At 33.7% G+C, this 17,184-nt stretch overlaps 1 protein-coding gene across 1 annotated transcript in view; it reads right to left on the bottom strand.

Moving 5' to 3' along the window:
• LOC141454735 (uncharacterized) overlaps positions 1-17,184 on the bottom strand; it is a 633,436-nt gene that overhangs the window by 321,304 nt on the left and 294,948 nt on the right. The window contains exon 2 of the mRNA XM_074129302.1: positions 6,422-6,627. Coding sequence (XP_073985403.1) covers positions 6,422-6,627 — 206 coding nt within the window. The remainder of the gene's footprint in view (positions 1-6,421; positions 6,628-17,184) is intronic.

Genomic DNA, 17,184 nt, shown 5'->3' with positions numbered 1-17,184 from the left:
CGTATTTACATTACTTATTACATTTTCTGCTGTTTCTTTTATTGATGGAGGACTGTTTTCTAAACCGGAATCACTAGAATCCATTTTAAATTTCTATAAGGTAACACTATAACCTTTTTAACTGTTATAATTAAAAATAATTATTTATTAAAGTATTATTTTTATTTCTATATTCCTTTCAATTTTTTTTTTTATTTTTTAATATTCGTTTTTTAATTATTTAGTTACGTTAAATAAGCTTATTAAAGTTTTACAGAAAATATTTATGTTAATAACAAAACTTCTTATATCAAGGAAGCACAATAAAGTTTTTCCACTCACTAGTGAGGAAAGTGACACTAATGGGAATTTTTCCCCACTGGTGAGGTAAAGTTGGGCATTACACAGCTGATTTTAATTGAGTAATGAGAACTTCCCTACATGGTTGCAGAAAAAACAACTTTTTTGCTTTATACCAACGTTTCGGTAATTTTTACTACTTTCTTCAGGGTATTATAAAAGAAAAGTTTGTGAAGTTTAACAGTTATGATGATATACTCGTAGCTCTACATTAAACTTCACAAACTTTTTTTTATAATACCCTGAAGAAGGTAGTAAAAATTACCGAAACGTTGGTATAAAGCAAAAAAGTTGTTAATTAATTTAAGACCGCACCTCGATATTCACCAAAAATCATCCATCAACAATGGTCGAAAAAACCATAACCATCATTCTTTACTATTTCAAACATTTTTTAACAACACACCAAAGTCCACAATAAAATATACGAGGAACGTTTAATACCTTGCGCTATTATTTCTTTCATGTTTAGTACCTTTTATCTGAAGCGTTTTGCGTAAGTTTTTAAATGCAATCAATTAGACAAAGCTTGCATGTTGATTTTGTGCGTGTTGACTTAGTTCAAGACTTGATTCATAGATCAATATCACTACAATTCGTACAACACAGTTTCGTATGTTCTTAAATGTTTAGTTACTTATTAAATTAAAGAGAAGGAGCGTTTTTTTAAAAATTAAAATTAACAGAACTCAAGTATAAAACGGAGGAATTTAATTTTTACTTATAATCTGTAATGTACGTTCTAAAAATCTGACAGATTCTTTTGTGCTTTCCAAAAATTAATGGAGGCTAAATAAATAATCACAAAACCCCTCAAACTTAAGCGAATCTTGGATGCTAACCTTTAATACCATCATTTTACACCATCATACCAGCTTATCAGCTACCTGCTGATAAGTACTAATAATTTACTGTTACTAAGAAACTAAGGCAGGCAAACACAAGAGACTGAATCTAATTTAAAAACAAAATTTAAAGAAAAAAAGATGGTTTGGCCTCCTTAGTAAAGTGGATGGTCAAAGAATAGCAAGGAAAATCTTCAGTAAGATGGATCGTGATGGGAAACGACAGTCCAAAGATTTTTTTAGCAGTTGGATGAGATGCATCACCACATCGCCTCCGACAGATGGAAAGGAAATGCTTAAAGATGGAGTACTTATCTCTTGTTCTTCTGACCGTTTAAGTTTAACCTACCTCTTGAGAAGCATCTGGAATCCTCAGCCTTTTTTGGCTAACTTACCCATAATTCTTTTGGGCAAACCATTGTTTTTCTCCATTTGTTTATAATTAAAATTACCATACGACCAGCACTGACCTATTTTGAAGGCATAGTTCTGGCGTCCACAGCAGGTGTACTGTTTTGCCCCTGTTATTTCTTAAAATTATAATAATAGAATTATCTTCCTTTGCACCCATTGAAGAATAATGAACAACAACTTATGTCTGAAGAAAGAGGCAGAATGGCTAATACAACAGTAAAAGATTTATCACGCTGAAAACTCAACTGAGATTCAAGTTGAATTTTTCCAGGCAATTAAAAATAAACTTCTTTCCCGAAATAAATATCAAAAACTTTTCATTATAACAGCATGTTTATCCAGATAAGAGTAACTTTTATTTATTTATTTATATTTTTTTTTAAGAATATTCCTTTTAATTTTGCTTCATAAAAAATATTGCGTAATGCAAACCACAAAGTATACACTTAAAATTATCACTCGCTCTTTGTTGAGTTTAGAGTAGTTTAGGTTTTAACCATTGCCAGTCAGTTTTTCTCTCCGAGTCGGTGTTGTTATCTAGCTTTTCGAGTCCTAAATTCTCTAAAATTATAATGTGTTGCACTCACTGTCCATAAAGTATTGTAACGAAGTTGACCTGGCCAGGAAAGAAAGGCCTAGATTGTTCTAGGGGTTGAGCGACCAAAGTCGGTAACATGCCACCACTGTGTAAACAAAAGGGCCGGTCTCTACCTGAGGAGAAAAGAAAGGCCTAGATTGTTCTAGAGGTTAAGCGACCAAAGTCGGTAACAGGCCGACACTGTGTAAACAAAAGGCCGGTCTCTACCTGAGCCAGAGGAGAAAGTAAAGGGCTGGTTTGTTCAGGGAGTTTAGTGACCGTAGCCTGTAACGGACCACCGCTGTGTAAAAGCCAGCTAAGAGAGAGGCCGCAGTTGGGGTGGTGGCATAGGTGTTTTCCTCAGCCAGTGACCAGCCGGTGGGCGTGACACAGACGGAGTGGGGCAGACGCAGTTAAAAGGAGGCAGACACAGCTGGAGAAGTCAGTTCTTAACGAGTTTTAATCAAGTTTTTAGACAGAGTTTTTAGTCAAGAGTTTTCGAGTGAGTTTTGAGTTAGTCGTGGGAGTGAGTCTTTGAGAGACAGTTTGGAGAGACACTTTGAAAGTGATAGTTTTTGAGAGAGTCAGTGTTACGGAGTGCTTCAGTGGTAGCTAGTTGGGCAATTAGTCAGTTGATGAGTAGAGCTTTGTTAGTGCAGCTGAGACTAGTGCAATTCGGTGCAGTGCGGACCAGTGGTCAGTCGTGGAACAGTTTTGTGGCGTTACGTAGTGAGTAAGTAACAGTAAACTGTTGTGACTGTAATGAATAGCGTTAGTTGCTAGTAAATGTTCATGTTAGTTAATGTTAATGTGTAATAAATCAGGTTATTACTTACAACTTTAGCGAGTTTTATTATTTATCAAACCCACATACTATTAAATTAACTAGTGGCAGGCATTAGTTATAGTTGTGAAGTTTTTAGTAAAAAGATAGAAAAACTTTACAGTATTTTATTGTACGCTCTCTGTGGCTTTGTATGAAGCACGGTGTTGCCTGCAATTGGTGGTAAGCAGAACTTTTGATTTGGGAAAAAACTTGCATAATAATTAATTATTTGTTGAAGTCTTTGTGGCGCCTGCGCAAATGGTAACTTCTGTACCCATAGAAGTCTAATGGACATATAAAAGAATCTAAAGTAGTGATTCTCAATCACTGTGACGCGAAAGTTTTGAAGTGTGCCGCCAAATTTTAGAAATGCATTCAATAAAAATTATATATTAAATGTAGAAGACGATATGAGAGTAGCATTATCATTTATACGACCAAATATAAACGAAATTATCAAAAAAACATCAAGCTCAAATTTCTCATTAAAAGTATTCTTATTATTAACTTGTAATTAATTCCTTAATAAATATATTATTTTATATTGAAAATAAACATAAACAATTTTACACAGTGTATTGTGGATAAGTAAAATACTTTTAAACTTATCTTATTGTTAGTGTACCGCCATATTTTGAAAATGTTAAAAGTGTGCCGCGACCAAAAAAAGGTTGAGAATCACTGGTCTAAAGTATTAAGATTTCAGTGGTGTCCTTTCAAAGTATAGCTTCTAATTACAATATTAGCAGTCCTACCGTACAGTTTTAATACAAAGAAAGTAAATAAGTATACACCCACATTTAAATCTCTAATTTTTATGAGAAATCTAAACATGAATCTGTTTTATAAAAATTTTACTGTGGTGGGACCAAATGTTGTTACGGCTGACGGAGGGGCCCCCCTGATGAAACCACGTTTCCTACAACTGCAGCTTTTTATTTAATGTTGGAAATCTTGTTCCATTGTTGGTTACATGATGTCCACTACGCGAAAAACAAGTGTAGAGTTATATTTTTCTTTCTGCCCTAGGTTATTACAGTAAAAATTATTACTACATCCAGCCTGACACAACACAAATTCAGATGATTAAAGATAATGTAAAGAAAACAATGTAGCTGAAATTTATAGCAATGTATATCATTCAGCTTTTTTATATTTGAATTTAGTTTTTTTTTTACTTTATATATTTTGTTTTTTTTGTGCTGTTGGCTGTGAGTACTGTTGTAATTGTACTTTGTCTTTACCAGAAAGTTATCTCAAAAGAAATGTAGCCTAAAGTTGTTCCACTGTAAACAAGTCAAGATCTTACGATCTATCGTATAGCATTATTCGATAAGATGGAGGATAATCGCATCTTATGTATTATTGAAATATCTTGAAATTTGGAAGCGTGTTTTTGGACGTTTCTTCAGTAAGTGTTCATGTTTTTTGTTTTCCTACTTCTGATAAATAAATAAATTATTCTTTAAATTTGAAATAATTAATTTTTTTAAATTTAAGTTTTTCATTCAACTGATTTACAACTGTAGGGTTCAACAAAACGCTCCAATCTTCAACGATTTCTATCTCCTTATCCGAAAATTCTCCGCACTATCGTTAACGCTCCATTTTACGTTTCAAATCCAACATTCTCACAGAATTTCCATTTGTAAATCAAGTTGTGCTCGAACTCGCTACAGAAACTTTCATCAGAACCTTTATCAGTCTCATTTCAATCCTCTGGTCTGCCATTTATCATCTCATTACTTTCCAAATCATCCTCCTGAGCGATTAAAACGCCAGTGGGCTCGTGATTTTCTCTCATCTGAAGAGAATAGTTAATTCTAGAGATTACTTAGGGACTGTTCATGATTACTTAGACACTGGATAACTTCTTCCCTCAGTAAGTGAGTTCGTAGTGGTGTCAGTTTTGTCATTGTTACTAATTGTGTATCTTAACAATAGTTATTTATTTAACAAGTGTGGAAAGTAGTACTTTTCCTCACGCGAGGCAGGGTTTGTACGCACGAGCGAGCGAAGCGATGCGAGTGCAAGTGCAAATTGCCGAGTGTGAGGAAAATACTTTACACTAGAGTTAAATATTACATTTTTTCTGCAACCATTTATTAACTAATAAAATTAAAAATTTCATTTTTACAGTCTACAAAAAGTAATTTATTTATTATAAACATTTATTGTTATATTACAATTATTTACATTACTTATTACATTTTCTGCTGTTTCTTTTATTGATGGAGGAGTGTTTTCTAAACAGGCATCACTAGAATCCATTTTAAATTTCTATAAGGTAACACTATAACCTTTTAAACTGTTATAATTAAAAATATCTAATTATTTATTAAAGTATTATTTTTATTTCTATATTCCTTTCAATTTTTATTTTATTTTTTAATATTCGTTTTTTAATTATTTAAATAAAATAAATTTAAATAAGCTTATTAGAGTTTTACAGAAAATATTTATGTTAATAACAAAACTTCTTATATCAAGGAAGCACAATAAAGTTTTTCCACTCACTTGTGCGGAAAGTGACACTAATGGGAATTTCCCCCCACTAGTGTGGGAAGTTGGGCATTACACAGCTGATTTTAATTGAGTAATGAGAACTTCCCTACATGGTTGCAGAAAAATAAATTTTTAAAACCTTTCTCATAATGATGTGAATTTTTGCGTAAATTAAAATATATTAAAATACATCTAAAAACTTATTATTTTTATTTTAGCGCCTCTAGAACCATTTATAGTGACAATTCATTTTCAGGTTTCGAGACTATAGAATGATAACTAGTCCGAAGAAGATTCCAGCAAAATAAAAATGGGATGCCAAATACAAAATGAAATTAAGTTGCCTTCCTTCGGTTCTGTCGCACCGTACAGTTGCTTCATCATAGTCGTTTGCCAGGACTCTCGGAGATTAGTAAAAGATTTCCAGAGACGGTTTATGCTTTGGACGTAAAGCAAAGTTAGTGTTTGGCTACATCTTAATATTATCAAAACAATAATACCCTGTGTCTTTGGCGACACTAATGACATTCAATCTGCCCCTTTTGATTCGTTTGTCAAATTTCTCATTCCTCAGTGTATGTCCTAGATATTATTTTTACCCACACCTGATGGTGTTAATAAGTTTTTCTATTAGTGGTTCTTCTTCATATTAGAAGCACGAAACATCCCAAGCAATTTTAACAGATGTCTGAGAAACTGTTAGAAGGGTACTCCAATTTTAATGTACTCTGTTGATCAACGGATAGAGGCAGTTAGGAAAAGCTGATGGAGTAGTGCAAACTAGATCTTAATTTCTTTGAATGAATCTATTTCTTGCTTTAACACTTATTTACCTAAGAATATTTAAGTTGGAGACATTGTGATAAATTTCAAATAACTACATTTTCGGTCAATAGTAAATTGTTAACCACTTACATCAACTTGAATACCAGGTAATGGGAAGACTCTAGTTGGAGGCGCCTCTTTTGGTACATATCTGTAGAATTCTTCATCACCTTGATAGAATTTGATTGAATATAATGAATCTCCTTGCAGATCGTAGTGGCAAGCCAGTTGCATTGTTGTACCTGCTCTGACTAGTGCTGGTACCTTCATTACAACGTCCTTCAAACAGATAACACCTGCAACAGAAAAAAGGTAACCATATTTTTTTGGGAATAATCACTCAGTAAAAATTGAATATATTTTTTGAGTTTACAATATATCTAATTTCTCATCCTAGCGAAATTGTCTAAAAAATAAAAAGCATTATTGATAAATTTGGATACAAAGAGATACTAACGGTGAGCGGAGCTGTTAATCGTCTCAATTCATTTTGCTTTTTACAGCCTTAAAGAGAGCCTTACCTCTAAATTTGAGAATCCATTAAATGGCAGAAAATGGTTGCTTTACACTGTTCTCCGGCTCAATGTGATGATAAAACAGTGAAATAGTGATCATTCAGCCCACAACAGAGCTACGCAAAGATGCCCGATGTGTGCCTGATCTGGTGGTGTAAGTAAAATCTGTTTATAGGAAGGAAGGCAGCACTGAGAAGAGAAGAAGTGGAAGCAGCGATTAGACAAGTCCAAATCCTCGAATTGTCTATAGATTACCACCTTCAGATTGGAATGGTTACCCGATCTGCTTTGTATCCGTAACAAATTACGAAAGATCAAATGTTAATGCCCGGACTCTTGTGGCAGATGATTTCTCAAAAGACTCTATTTTGATGGTAAAGGCGAAATGGGCTACACGAGCATAATTGACATATGAGGCATATTAATATTAATTTGGTAACTGTAGAAAAAATAATTTTTTTTTTGTGCGTTTATTTGTGCTACAATCAGCGCATTGGCACTATAAGTAACAATGGTAATACTGTACAGTAGAAGTGAACTATTGGAGAAGTTGTCGGGTTGTAAGGAAGAGTTCTGGAAGAATGATTTACGTGTGATTGCAGGTTAAAGTGAAGTTTTCTGTATCGTGTTTTAGCGACTTCGGTGATAAAAGGAATGTTAAGGTCAGTGTGTATAGTCCAGGTTGGAGACATAAAAAGGAGCTTGTACAATAGTTCGAAGTATTTTAGATTGTAGCGATTGAACCCTTTGGAGACTGGAGCGTTTGGTTGAACCCCAAAGCTCTATTCCATACACCCAAGTGGGTTTCAAAATAGAAGTATAAATCAGTCTTTTGTTGTCCAGAGAGAGTTTTGATCTGTCGTCTAAGAGTCTTTTAAGTAGTCGATAGCATCTGTTTAGTTCTGTTCTTTTAAGTCTAGTGTGGGGTTAAAAAAAAGATTGAATTCTATTAGGTAAAAATTGAAAGCGTTTTATGCTAAAAATGATAATAGTCTTACAGGAAAAACACTAGGGAGATTATTTTTCCTTACAGGATTACTCAGATTTCTAATTCTTTTCTGAATGATCCTACAGAAGGTTGCAATAGATATCTTTTAGTTCTACCCTACAGAGTATTCTGAAACCTCTAAGTTTTTTATGGCTCAGTCTAATTGTTCTTCAAAAATCTCTGATTCCACGATCGTGGAGATGATCTAATCGCTTCGACGTAAGGGGCTTTAGACCGCAAACCTGGAATGTGTTTGGTAATATTTATTTCTCGCTTTTGAACTCTGGACTCTGGACAAAATTTGTTGCTGCCGTCCTCGACATCAGATTGGTAGTTTCGATCTTACGTAAAACCTTTCAGAAAATGTAAGGCATTAATTAACTATTTTCTGGTGACAGTTATGAGCCTTTTTAGGTTGTAACTGACTAGGCAACAGCCAGGATGGCGCTACGAAGCTATCTTAGCTATTAATGGGAAGACTGAAACCCTAATCTGAAACCTAAAGAAGCAGTGAGTATTTCTACTGTTCATCTTGTTAGCTGTTCCTCCGCTTCACTACAGACACCATCTTGCTTTGGTAACCAATCAAATCGATCCATTACGTTAGTTCAACTAGACGAAATAATAGATTAACATGAGGCCTAGTGAAACATAATAAACCTTTATTTCTTTAAAAAATAAATAATTAAAAAGAAAAAATTAAATCCAATTACGATTACAACAAAAATCTCAAAGTTTAGTTAATAATCCGTTGTGATATTTAAGAGGTGTTACGGATTTTTTTTTTTTCTTCAAAACCAAACTTAAAACACGACGAACTTTTCATTTTTTTTTCGGAGCCCAAGTACTGGAAACAGTAAGCTGGAGTTGGTATCATCCAACTTTACTTCATAAAGTAAACCTTTATGCAAAAGAGGTGAGTTTAGTTGGAGATATTGGGGAAGAGAAATAAGAAAAATCTAAAGAGGCGGCCATGCTGAGAAAAGTTTTTACACAAGATTCTATCTCTTTCATCTTTAATACCTTTATTTATTACGAATTTAAAGAACAGAGACTAACCCAACCAGATGGTGTTTAATAGATAAATTGGATTATAAATTTTCAGGATATTAATTTGGATTTTTTTTTAGAAAAAAAGAAAATTAATTTGAAAATTAACGCATGTTTCCGTTTGTAAACCATTTTGTTGTAAGAATTACTTTATTTTTATATTAAAATGCTCATTTATAAATATAGAATCCCGTCCAATACCCTGTCTTAACCCTTCAGCCGTCACGTCGGGTCATATTGTCCCAGCTCATACTTTCAAGTCTTCTATTTTAATATCTATAAGGGCTGGGCTCGCGAAATTTTTATTTATCTCTTTTTGACGTATTTTGATTGAGATGGCATAGGATTTTTTCCCGCCGCCTGCTGTACGGGCGCGAACCAGTCATTTTGATCCGAGGTGACAGTTTGTGCCGTTCATTTCTTAGTCTTAGTTCATTTCTCAAACTTTGTTGGGACTCTTAGGAAAAATAGGCAAGAAATCCCCAATGCATTTCTGTTACACAAGTCAAGGGAAGCGAACAGCTACCTTTTTTGGGTTCACAAAGAAAATTTCTATGGTGTCTTATGTACCAAAAAAATCAAGAGCAGTAATTTTGTTATCTACAATCAGGGCTGGATTTACCTATAGGCTAACTGGGCTTCAGCCTAGGGCCTCAAGATCATGAGGGGGCCTACATTCAAATTGTTAGCAAAATTTACACTATTCTAAAAACAGTTAACACTAAAACACTGAACCGAAAATAAGGAGAAATTCTACGCATATGACTAATAAACAAACATAAAAATGTAATTTACCAACTTAAAAATTGGAGGTGAAAGGACCTCATAAGTGGAATAGCCTAGGGCCTCTCTTCATCTAAATCCGGCCCTGTCAACAACTTTAACAAAAACTTACAGTTTAAAATGTTAAGTATAAGGGTTGATTAAACGCCAAAAGGTACACAAATCAGCAAGCACCCAACATTTCATTAATTCTTCATTAATATTTAAGTAATTTTACTGCATTAATATTCATTAATATTTTTTAGAATTTATTAGATGTCACAGACCCTTATGCTGGCCATTTTCGTCTACAAAATATTTGTTCAAGTAGCACTGTAGATTGACTGTAATATCTAGTTATTTATAATAATCAAACTATTAAATACAGGTTAAAAAGAAAAACGTTATAAAAAATAAAAAAAAATTATGAGGCTAAAAAATTCAAAACTTTTTTTTATAAAAAAAAATGTAATATGTAATATAAAGTAAATAAGATATGTATATTTTTAGGACAGCTAATTATTCCAGCATTTTACTATAAGTAAAATTAGGGGAACTAAATTAAATTACAATTGAGAAATTAATAATTGTTGTTGAATAATCTACTTGTTATTAACTGTGTGTTATTTGTGCTCACGAATATTTCGGTAAGACGAATTCAAGACAGTAGCCTATTCTAACTTTGTCTTTTTCTACTTTAACATGCATGTACATATGTGTGATTTATCATAATTATAACAAAAAAATATTATAAATGAAGTGGCCAGCATAAGGGTCTGTGACATCTAATAAATTCTAAAAAATATTAATGAATATTAATGCAGTAAAATTACTTAAATATTAATGAAGAATTAATGAAATGTTGGGTGCTTGCTGATTTGTGTACCTTTTGGCGTTTAATCAACCCTTATACTTAACATTTTAAACTGTAAGTTTTTGTTAAAGAGATTTTTGTACCTTTTGGATAGATTTTCCTTTTTGTCTATTTTACAAAGTTACATATCTGCTTTACAGATTTTTTTAAATTTGGAATAAGCTATTCTATCATTATAACCTGATAAGATGGTAAGTCGGAACCGTAACTACCACTAGAGAGATCTTTTTAAAGAATGATTATCGTTAAGGTCCCCCAAACCATCCTCAGTAACAACTTTTTTGAAAAAGCGTTTTGAATAACATAGGAAGGTATTTGTGCGTAAATAGCAAAATTAAACTGCGATTTCATTACTTCCTTTTAAGAGGAGTAAGAAAAATAAACTGCGATTGCAGTACTTCTAGGCAAAGAGGCAAAGATTTTTTAATCGAACGACAATTCATTGATTTAAATCGGTTCACTCATTGATAATTTAAACGATTGCAGTACTTCCTCTTAGTAGGTGCAAGAGCATCAGCAATGTAGAGGAGCTTTAACCACTTATACGAGCTGAAGTTTATCAAAATCGGACAAAGCGTTATAGAAATATTGGTAATAATAGTTTTAGAAAGGGCCTTTTTTGGGTTGGGCAAACTCCCCTCCTTATGAGGCAAGGCGTCGAGACTTTTAAAGTGCAAATCTGTACAAAATTTCGATTCGAATGACACTTCATTCATGAAAATCGGTTCACGTGTCGATAATTTGAAACGATTCCTATACTTCCCCTTAACAAGTGTAAGAGCTGATCGCCGCTTTAATGTTACGTAGGGGAGCCCTAACCCTATCATCCTACCAAATTTTATCAAAATCGGGCCAAGATTTACAGAGTAATTAGTAATAATAATTTTGGAGGGGGCCTTACATAAAGGGGGCTAACTCCTCTCCCATTCGATGTACAGGGTCGAGACCCCCAAAAGGCACATCTACATAAAATTCCGAATCGAATGACACCTCATTCATGAAAATCGGTTCGCGCGTTTAGGCTGTACGTTGTTTACAAAAAAGGTAACAAGAACAACAACAACAACAACAACAACAACAACAACAACAACAACAACAACAACAACAACAACAACAAGAAGAACAAGAACAAGAACATTTTTTGAAAAAGCCGTTTTTGCTCATTTTCGGCAACTTTTTTCTCGAAACCTATTAGATCTGGGTTGTTGCAAAAAAATTACAGATATAAAGGAGGGTTTGCCCTTTAATTTAAAGAAAATTTGGGAATTTTATCTTTTGTAGAAAAAGAGAAAAAAATTGTCAAAGTTGGGTGTTTTTCAACGTTACGCTTTTTCGTGCACTTTTTGACGATCAACCCTTATACAACTGTCCTACCGGACAGTTTTAATGCATAGCGATAAATCCATTGACAGCGGAACAGGGAACAAAAATAAACCCGAAATTATAACTTTCTACAATGCTACCAAAGGAGGAGTAGACACTAATGACCAACTTTGTGCAAATTATTCTGTAGGAAGAAAAACAAGTAGATTGCCCATGGCCATTTTTTACCACTTAATGTGTCAGGCATTAATGCGTTCGAGTATATCACACAAAAAATAATATAAATCTCAAAATGGACCGACGCACCTTCCTCAAAAGTTTGGGGCATCAATTATTGTGAAACGTCATTATCAGAAGGTCGCTGAGCACCGTGATCCCACGGAATTTGAAGGTGAGGATCAATATTTATCTGCAAGAAGAAGGCGCTACAATTCTTCCGATTGCAACAAATGGAGAAGACATTCCTAACCCTAAAAAACGAAGAAGATGCCTCATATGCCCTAGTACAAGGGACAATAAATATCATACTTTTTGCAGTAACTGTAAGAAATTACATATGTAAGATACACTCAGTAACTATTTGCACTAACTGTAGAAATAATTGTAATTAATTAACTGTTTTAATTTTAATTGTAAACTGTAAATATTTTCTCTGGTTTTCAATACATGCTAAGCAGCACCTCATTTAGAAATTACATCTTTATGTTATTGATTTTTTTTTTAATTTGATTTCTGTTTTATTAAAGTATAAATAAATGTTTTGTCTTCGATTTCTATTCCCTATAACGTGATATTAGTTAGTTTTTCCTTTTTATTTAATAGTTTTTAATGCTGGGTCAATATGACCCGAGGTGACGGATCATAGCACTTTACGAAAGGTGACGGCTTAAGGGTTAAATTACTAACTACACCTTCATATTAAAATCACTTTGACTCGCTTTATAAATGGGAGCCCGATTTATTTACCATTGAATCAATTTCTAAAGACGAATAAATGATCCGAAACTAGACAGAAGGAAGGAAAAAGCTTACTGTCACTGATGAATCAATCGTGGTATTCAATTTAAATGAAATATCAAAATGTAAATAATACATGAGGCCTTGTATAACACGGTACCTTTACTAAGCGTTTTCACTCCCACGCGGTCAGGAAAAACGGAGAAATTTTCTTACAACTGGTTAAGGAAATGTGTAGCTTTATTATTGGAAAATGGACAGTGAGGAAAATGTTGTTGAGCCTATTCAGCGTGAATATAATAACATAGTAAGCCTTGCACGTCATATAATGACGTCATTAACGCCTCACTTGTTAGAATACAATTAATATCGGCGAACAGCTACCCACGGCTAACTCAATTAGTGTCGCGACACAGGGAATCAAGTTAGAACAAGCCGAGAAACCGAGCGACTTGTTTTGCAAACGTTATGTCTCTAAATCGCGTCCTCCCTTCATAATGTCAGTGTGTAGAAGGCGGTGGATTCACTGAAATCACTGTTGATGTTACTCTAGACTTATTTACACAAAATGAAATGATCGAAAGCAGTTTTGGTGGCACTTATATCAGAAAAATTACCGACTAAAGATAATTTTGAAGATCTTTTCAATGAAGAAATCAGAAACTTCACTCTGAAAACGTACAGAACAATGTTCGATCATGGCGGAAACAAATGTAATTTCACTTTTTAGAGAACGATCCTCTACTGCACAGAGCGGAAATAGATGGAAATCTTCAAGATTGCTCATCTGCCTATCAAAAAGTTTATAGAGAACTGCAAAGCAAGAGTAAACAATCTCTAATGACAGATCTTTTTAAAACCTAAACCTACCGGAATTGCAGTTGCAATTGAAGAGCTTGGTGCAAAAAGGAGTTATCTACATTTTCTTTTTTCAGAAAATGTGTTTAGTGGCGCCCCCTATTGTATGTTCAATTCTACATCTTTTGGTGCATAAACGAGTCTTTATGCAGCAGACTCGTTTATTATTACTTATTCTCTAACCTAGGTTAGATTTGGAGCAAAATTGATTTTCTACTGCAGATAACTTTCTTTTGCTCTAAACAGAAAAGATGACGCAATCAATCAAACAAAAATTTTTTTATTAGGTTTATTTAATGTTTTTATATTAGGTAGATATTATTTTTATTTTTTATTTTTTTGGCGCATCAACAGCTGAGGTCATTAGCGCCCGGAGCTTTTTCCAGTGCACTGCCGGCCTCCGGACAGTGTTCTCTCGTTACAGACAACACTGTCCATCACCGGACAGTGAGCTGTAAGAAGCTCCTAGGAAGAGAAAATCTAAGGGTCAGCTGCTGGATTCGAACCCGGGACCTCCGCGTGGGAGTCCAGTATGCTAACCTCATAGCTAATCCCTTCCCTGGTAGATATTATTATTTTTCTTTTTGACAGGCATAATAATATATCTAACATTCGCTTCGACAAGACACAAAATGCCACTTAAAAGCTCAAAAACAAGAAATCTGTTGGACTAAAGTACTTAATATGTACTCAAGTTTTACTGAAAATTAGGATTTTGGTACAAAAAAAAGAGTTAGCTGCAAAATAACTTTTGCTTATAGCAAGCTTAGAAAGTTCAAATTGAGCCCAAAATGACCCCATCACAATATATTAACTAATCCTGACAGTAGACACAACATAAGGAATACATATTAAAGCATAAGATGTTTTTTGTCCCTACTAAAAATTAAAAAAAAAAAAAAAAAACTGTAAATAACTCCTTTTTGCACCAAGCTCTTCAATTGTCGATGAAACAAGGTCAGATCTTGAAATAAAGGCCTTTCAAACGTTCTCGAATAACTTTTTTTTTTTATAAGCGACGATGAGGAATTGAAGTTGTGAGCTTAACATTATGTTTCTTTATTGACTTGAAATCATAACCTTTTTAGTTTTTATATGAAGTTGAATTTTATTTAAGTTTTTTATGTACAACCTTCCAGCGGGCGCGAGTATCTCACAGATACAGGCTAAGACTAAAATAATCGCAGTTTAGTGACAGAGCGGCGGAGGGTGCCTTTAAGCAATGCTAACACTCTTACGACTAGTTTCCTTCATTGCTAATCTAATCTTGTTTGGGGTTGTACATTTCTTTGCAATTGTCGATCCATGCCTGACATATACTCGCGACCAATCGAGTAAGTTAACAGATTTACCAATTATCTATATTTTTTCTTTTATACATGTCCACCAAATTGAACTATTTTCAACATTGTTTAGAAGAATATCTTTTTCTACTGATAGAAAAAGACATTGTATATCTCAGATACGAGAAGGAAATATCTGCGAAAGCTTTCAGATAGTCTAGTGGCTGAACATGCTGATTGTAATTATTACACTTATTGGCTTGAAAAAAATAAGAAGTACTGTCGTTTTCTGAGCATTTTTTAATTTGTTATTTCAATTATTAATAATTACAGATGTTATTTAATTAATTGGTACAAAAAAAAGAGTTAGCTGCAAAATAACTTTTGCTTGTAGCAAGCTTAGAAAGTTCAAATTGAGCCCAAAATGACCCCATCACAATATATTAACTAATCCTGACAGTAGACACAACATAAGGAATACATATTAAAGCATAAGATGTTTTTTGTCCCTACTAAAAATTAAAAAAAAAACAAAAAAAAAACTGTAAATAACTCCTTTTTGCACCAAGCTCTTCAATTGTCGATGAAACAAGGTCAGATCTTGAAATAAAGGCCTTTCAAACGTTCTCGAATAACTTCTTTTTTTTTATAAGCGACGATGAGGAATTGAAGTTGTGAGCTTAACATTATGTTTCTTTATTGACTTGAAATCATAACCTTCTATTGATAGAAAAAATTAAAAATACCAAAGTTTATCTGTAAGATACGCGCGCCCTTTTTTGTAACTTTTTGGGCGCGCCCGCTGGAAGGTTAATTGAAAAAATAATGAAAATGTTGCACCATAAATAGCAGTATTTCTCTTTTTAGAACCGAATCCCAGTTTTTGTATTAAGTTGAAGCTCTCGGAGAAACCTTAAGATCTACGCTAATTGTATACCAAACAAGTGGAAAATTTAAGTAATTTTTCTCCGATAAAATTCCGATAATATGTATTAGTCTGGATAAGAAGTATTGATGTAATAATACCTTTACAATACTTCCGTAAAGCTCGACTTGATTGAAATTTTTAATTTCCTGTTCTGTGTAAAATGACTATAGTCTATTAGATTCCATTTCAATAGAACAATTAGAAAAGTACTAATACAGAAATCAATTTTATCATTTCCTGAGTAATGAATTGCACCGACCGATTATTATCAACGTTCTTTGGTATGAGGTAACAACAATGAGGAATAAGGAGCTGCTCACCCCTAGTCGACTTCCATTTCTAGAAAACCATTACACAGATCTACTGTTTCATCACTTTAACACTTCTCAAACCTTTATCCAGTATATTGTGTTGTCCAAGAACAGGCCCCCATCCCCGCCCAAACCACTGTATATTTTCTCTGCCACAAGAAAATCTTGGCATTATTCCAATCTTTGGGAATTAATGCCTTCTTGCTGTGGAAGATATTTTCGTTCATGCCGACATGGTGGTTACTGGGCGGGAATTTGTAAGGAGGAACTGGTGTAGTGGAGCTTTACTCGCTAATTTTTGGCCAAGAAAATTGTTTAAAGGGAAAGAGGAATTTTACAATTCGCTTGCAGAGAGTGGAGCGGTGGAGGAGAGATCTTAAAAGTGTGAAATGCAGATTGGCCTCACTTATCTAACTTTATTATTAGGTTAAAGGTTTTTATTTGGCCTTAGGCTAAGTAATTAACTCGAAAGCTGAATCAGTGAAAAATATAATTAAAAAAGATAAAGGTTAGTAACAAAAAATATAGTTTTAAACACTGATTGCTTTTAACCAGATTTGAAATTAATGTTGTAGTAGTATAAACAACTAGATGCAGAGTGCCGATAATTGTATTTGCCTTTTTACTGCTACCACGGCCTTCTTATTTTCTTTGATTACGTCAGGTTTTCGTTATTCTTTTTCAGAGTTTGATTCCTGTAGATTTAGAACAAAAGAAATCCTAACAATATTAAGTATTCATTATAAGTAAAAGTCGTACCATTCTATTAACCATTTCTCCAACAACTCGAACAATGCAGATCCCGTAAATATAAAATATATCTTCGAATTCGTTTTGCAAATTAAGAATAAAGGTAAATAAAAACCAATCCTAACTTGATAAACTTTACCCTCGATGGTAAATTACTCTAGCCTGCCTAGATCTTGACTTCGCCACCATAAGTGATGCTACAAGCAAAGCGTGGGAGTCCAGAGTTTTGGCTTGCCTATCCCTTGATTGTGCCC

Source organism: Rhodnius prolixus, unplaced genomic scaffold (genome assembly GCF_049639745.1).
Source record: "Rhodnius prolixus isolate KJV_2025 unplaced genomic scaffold, Rpr scaffold_9, whole genome shotgun sequence".
NCBI classification, from domain to species: Eukaryota; Metazoa; Arthropoda; class Insecta; order Hemiptera; family Reduviidae; genus Rhodnius; species Rhodnius prolixus.
Note: the sequence above shows the minus strand (reverse complement) of the source record. Positions and strands in the feature narration are given on the sequence as shown.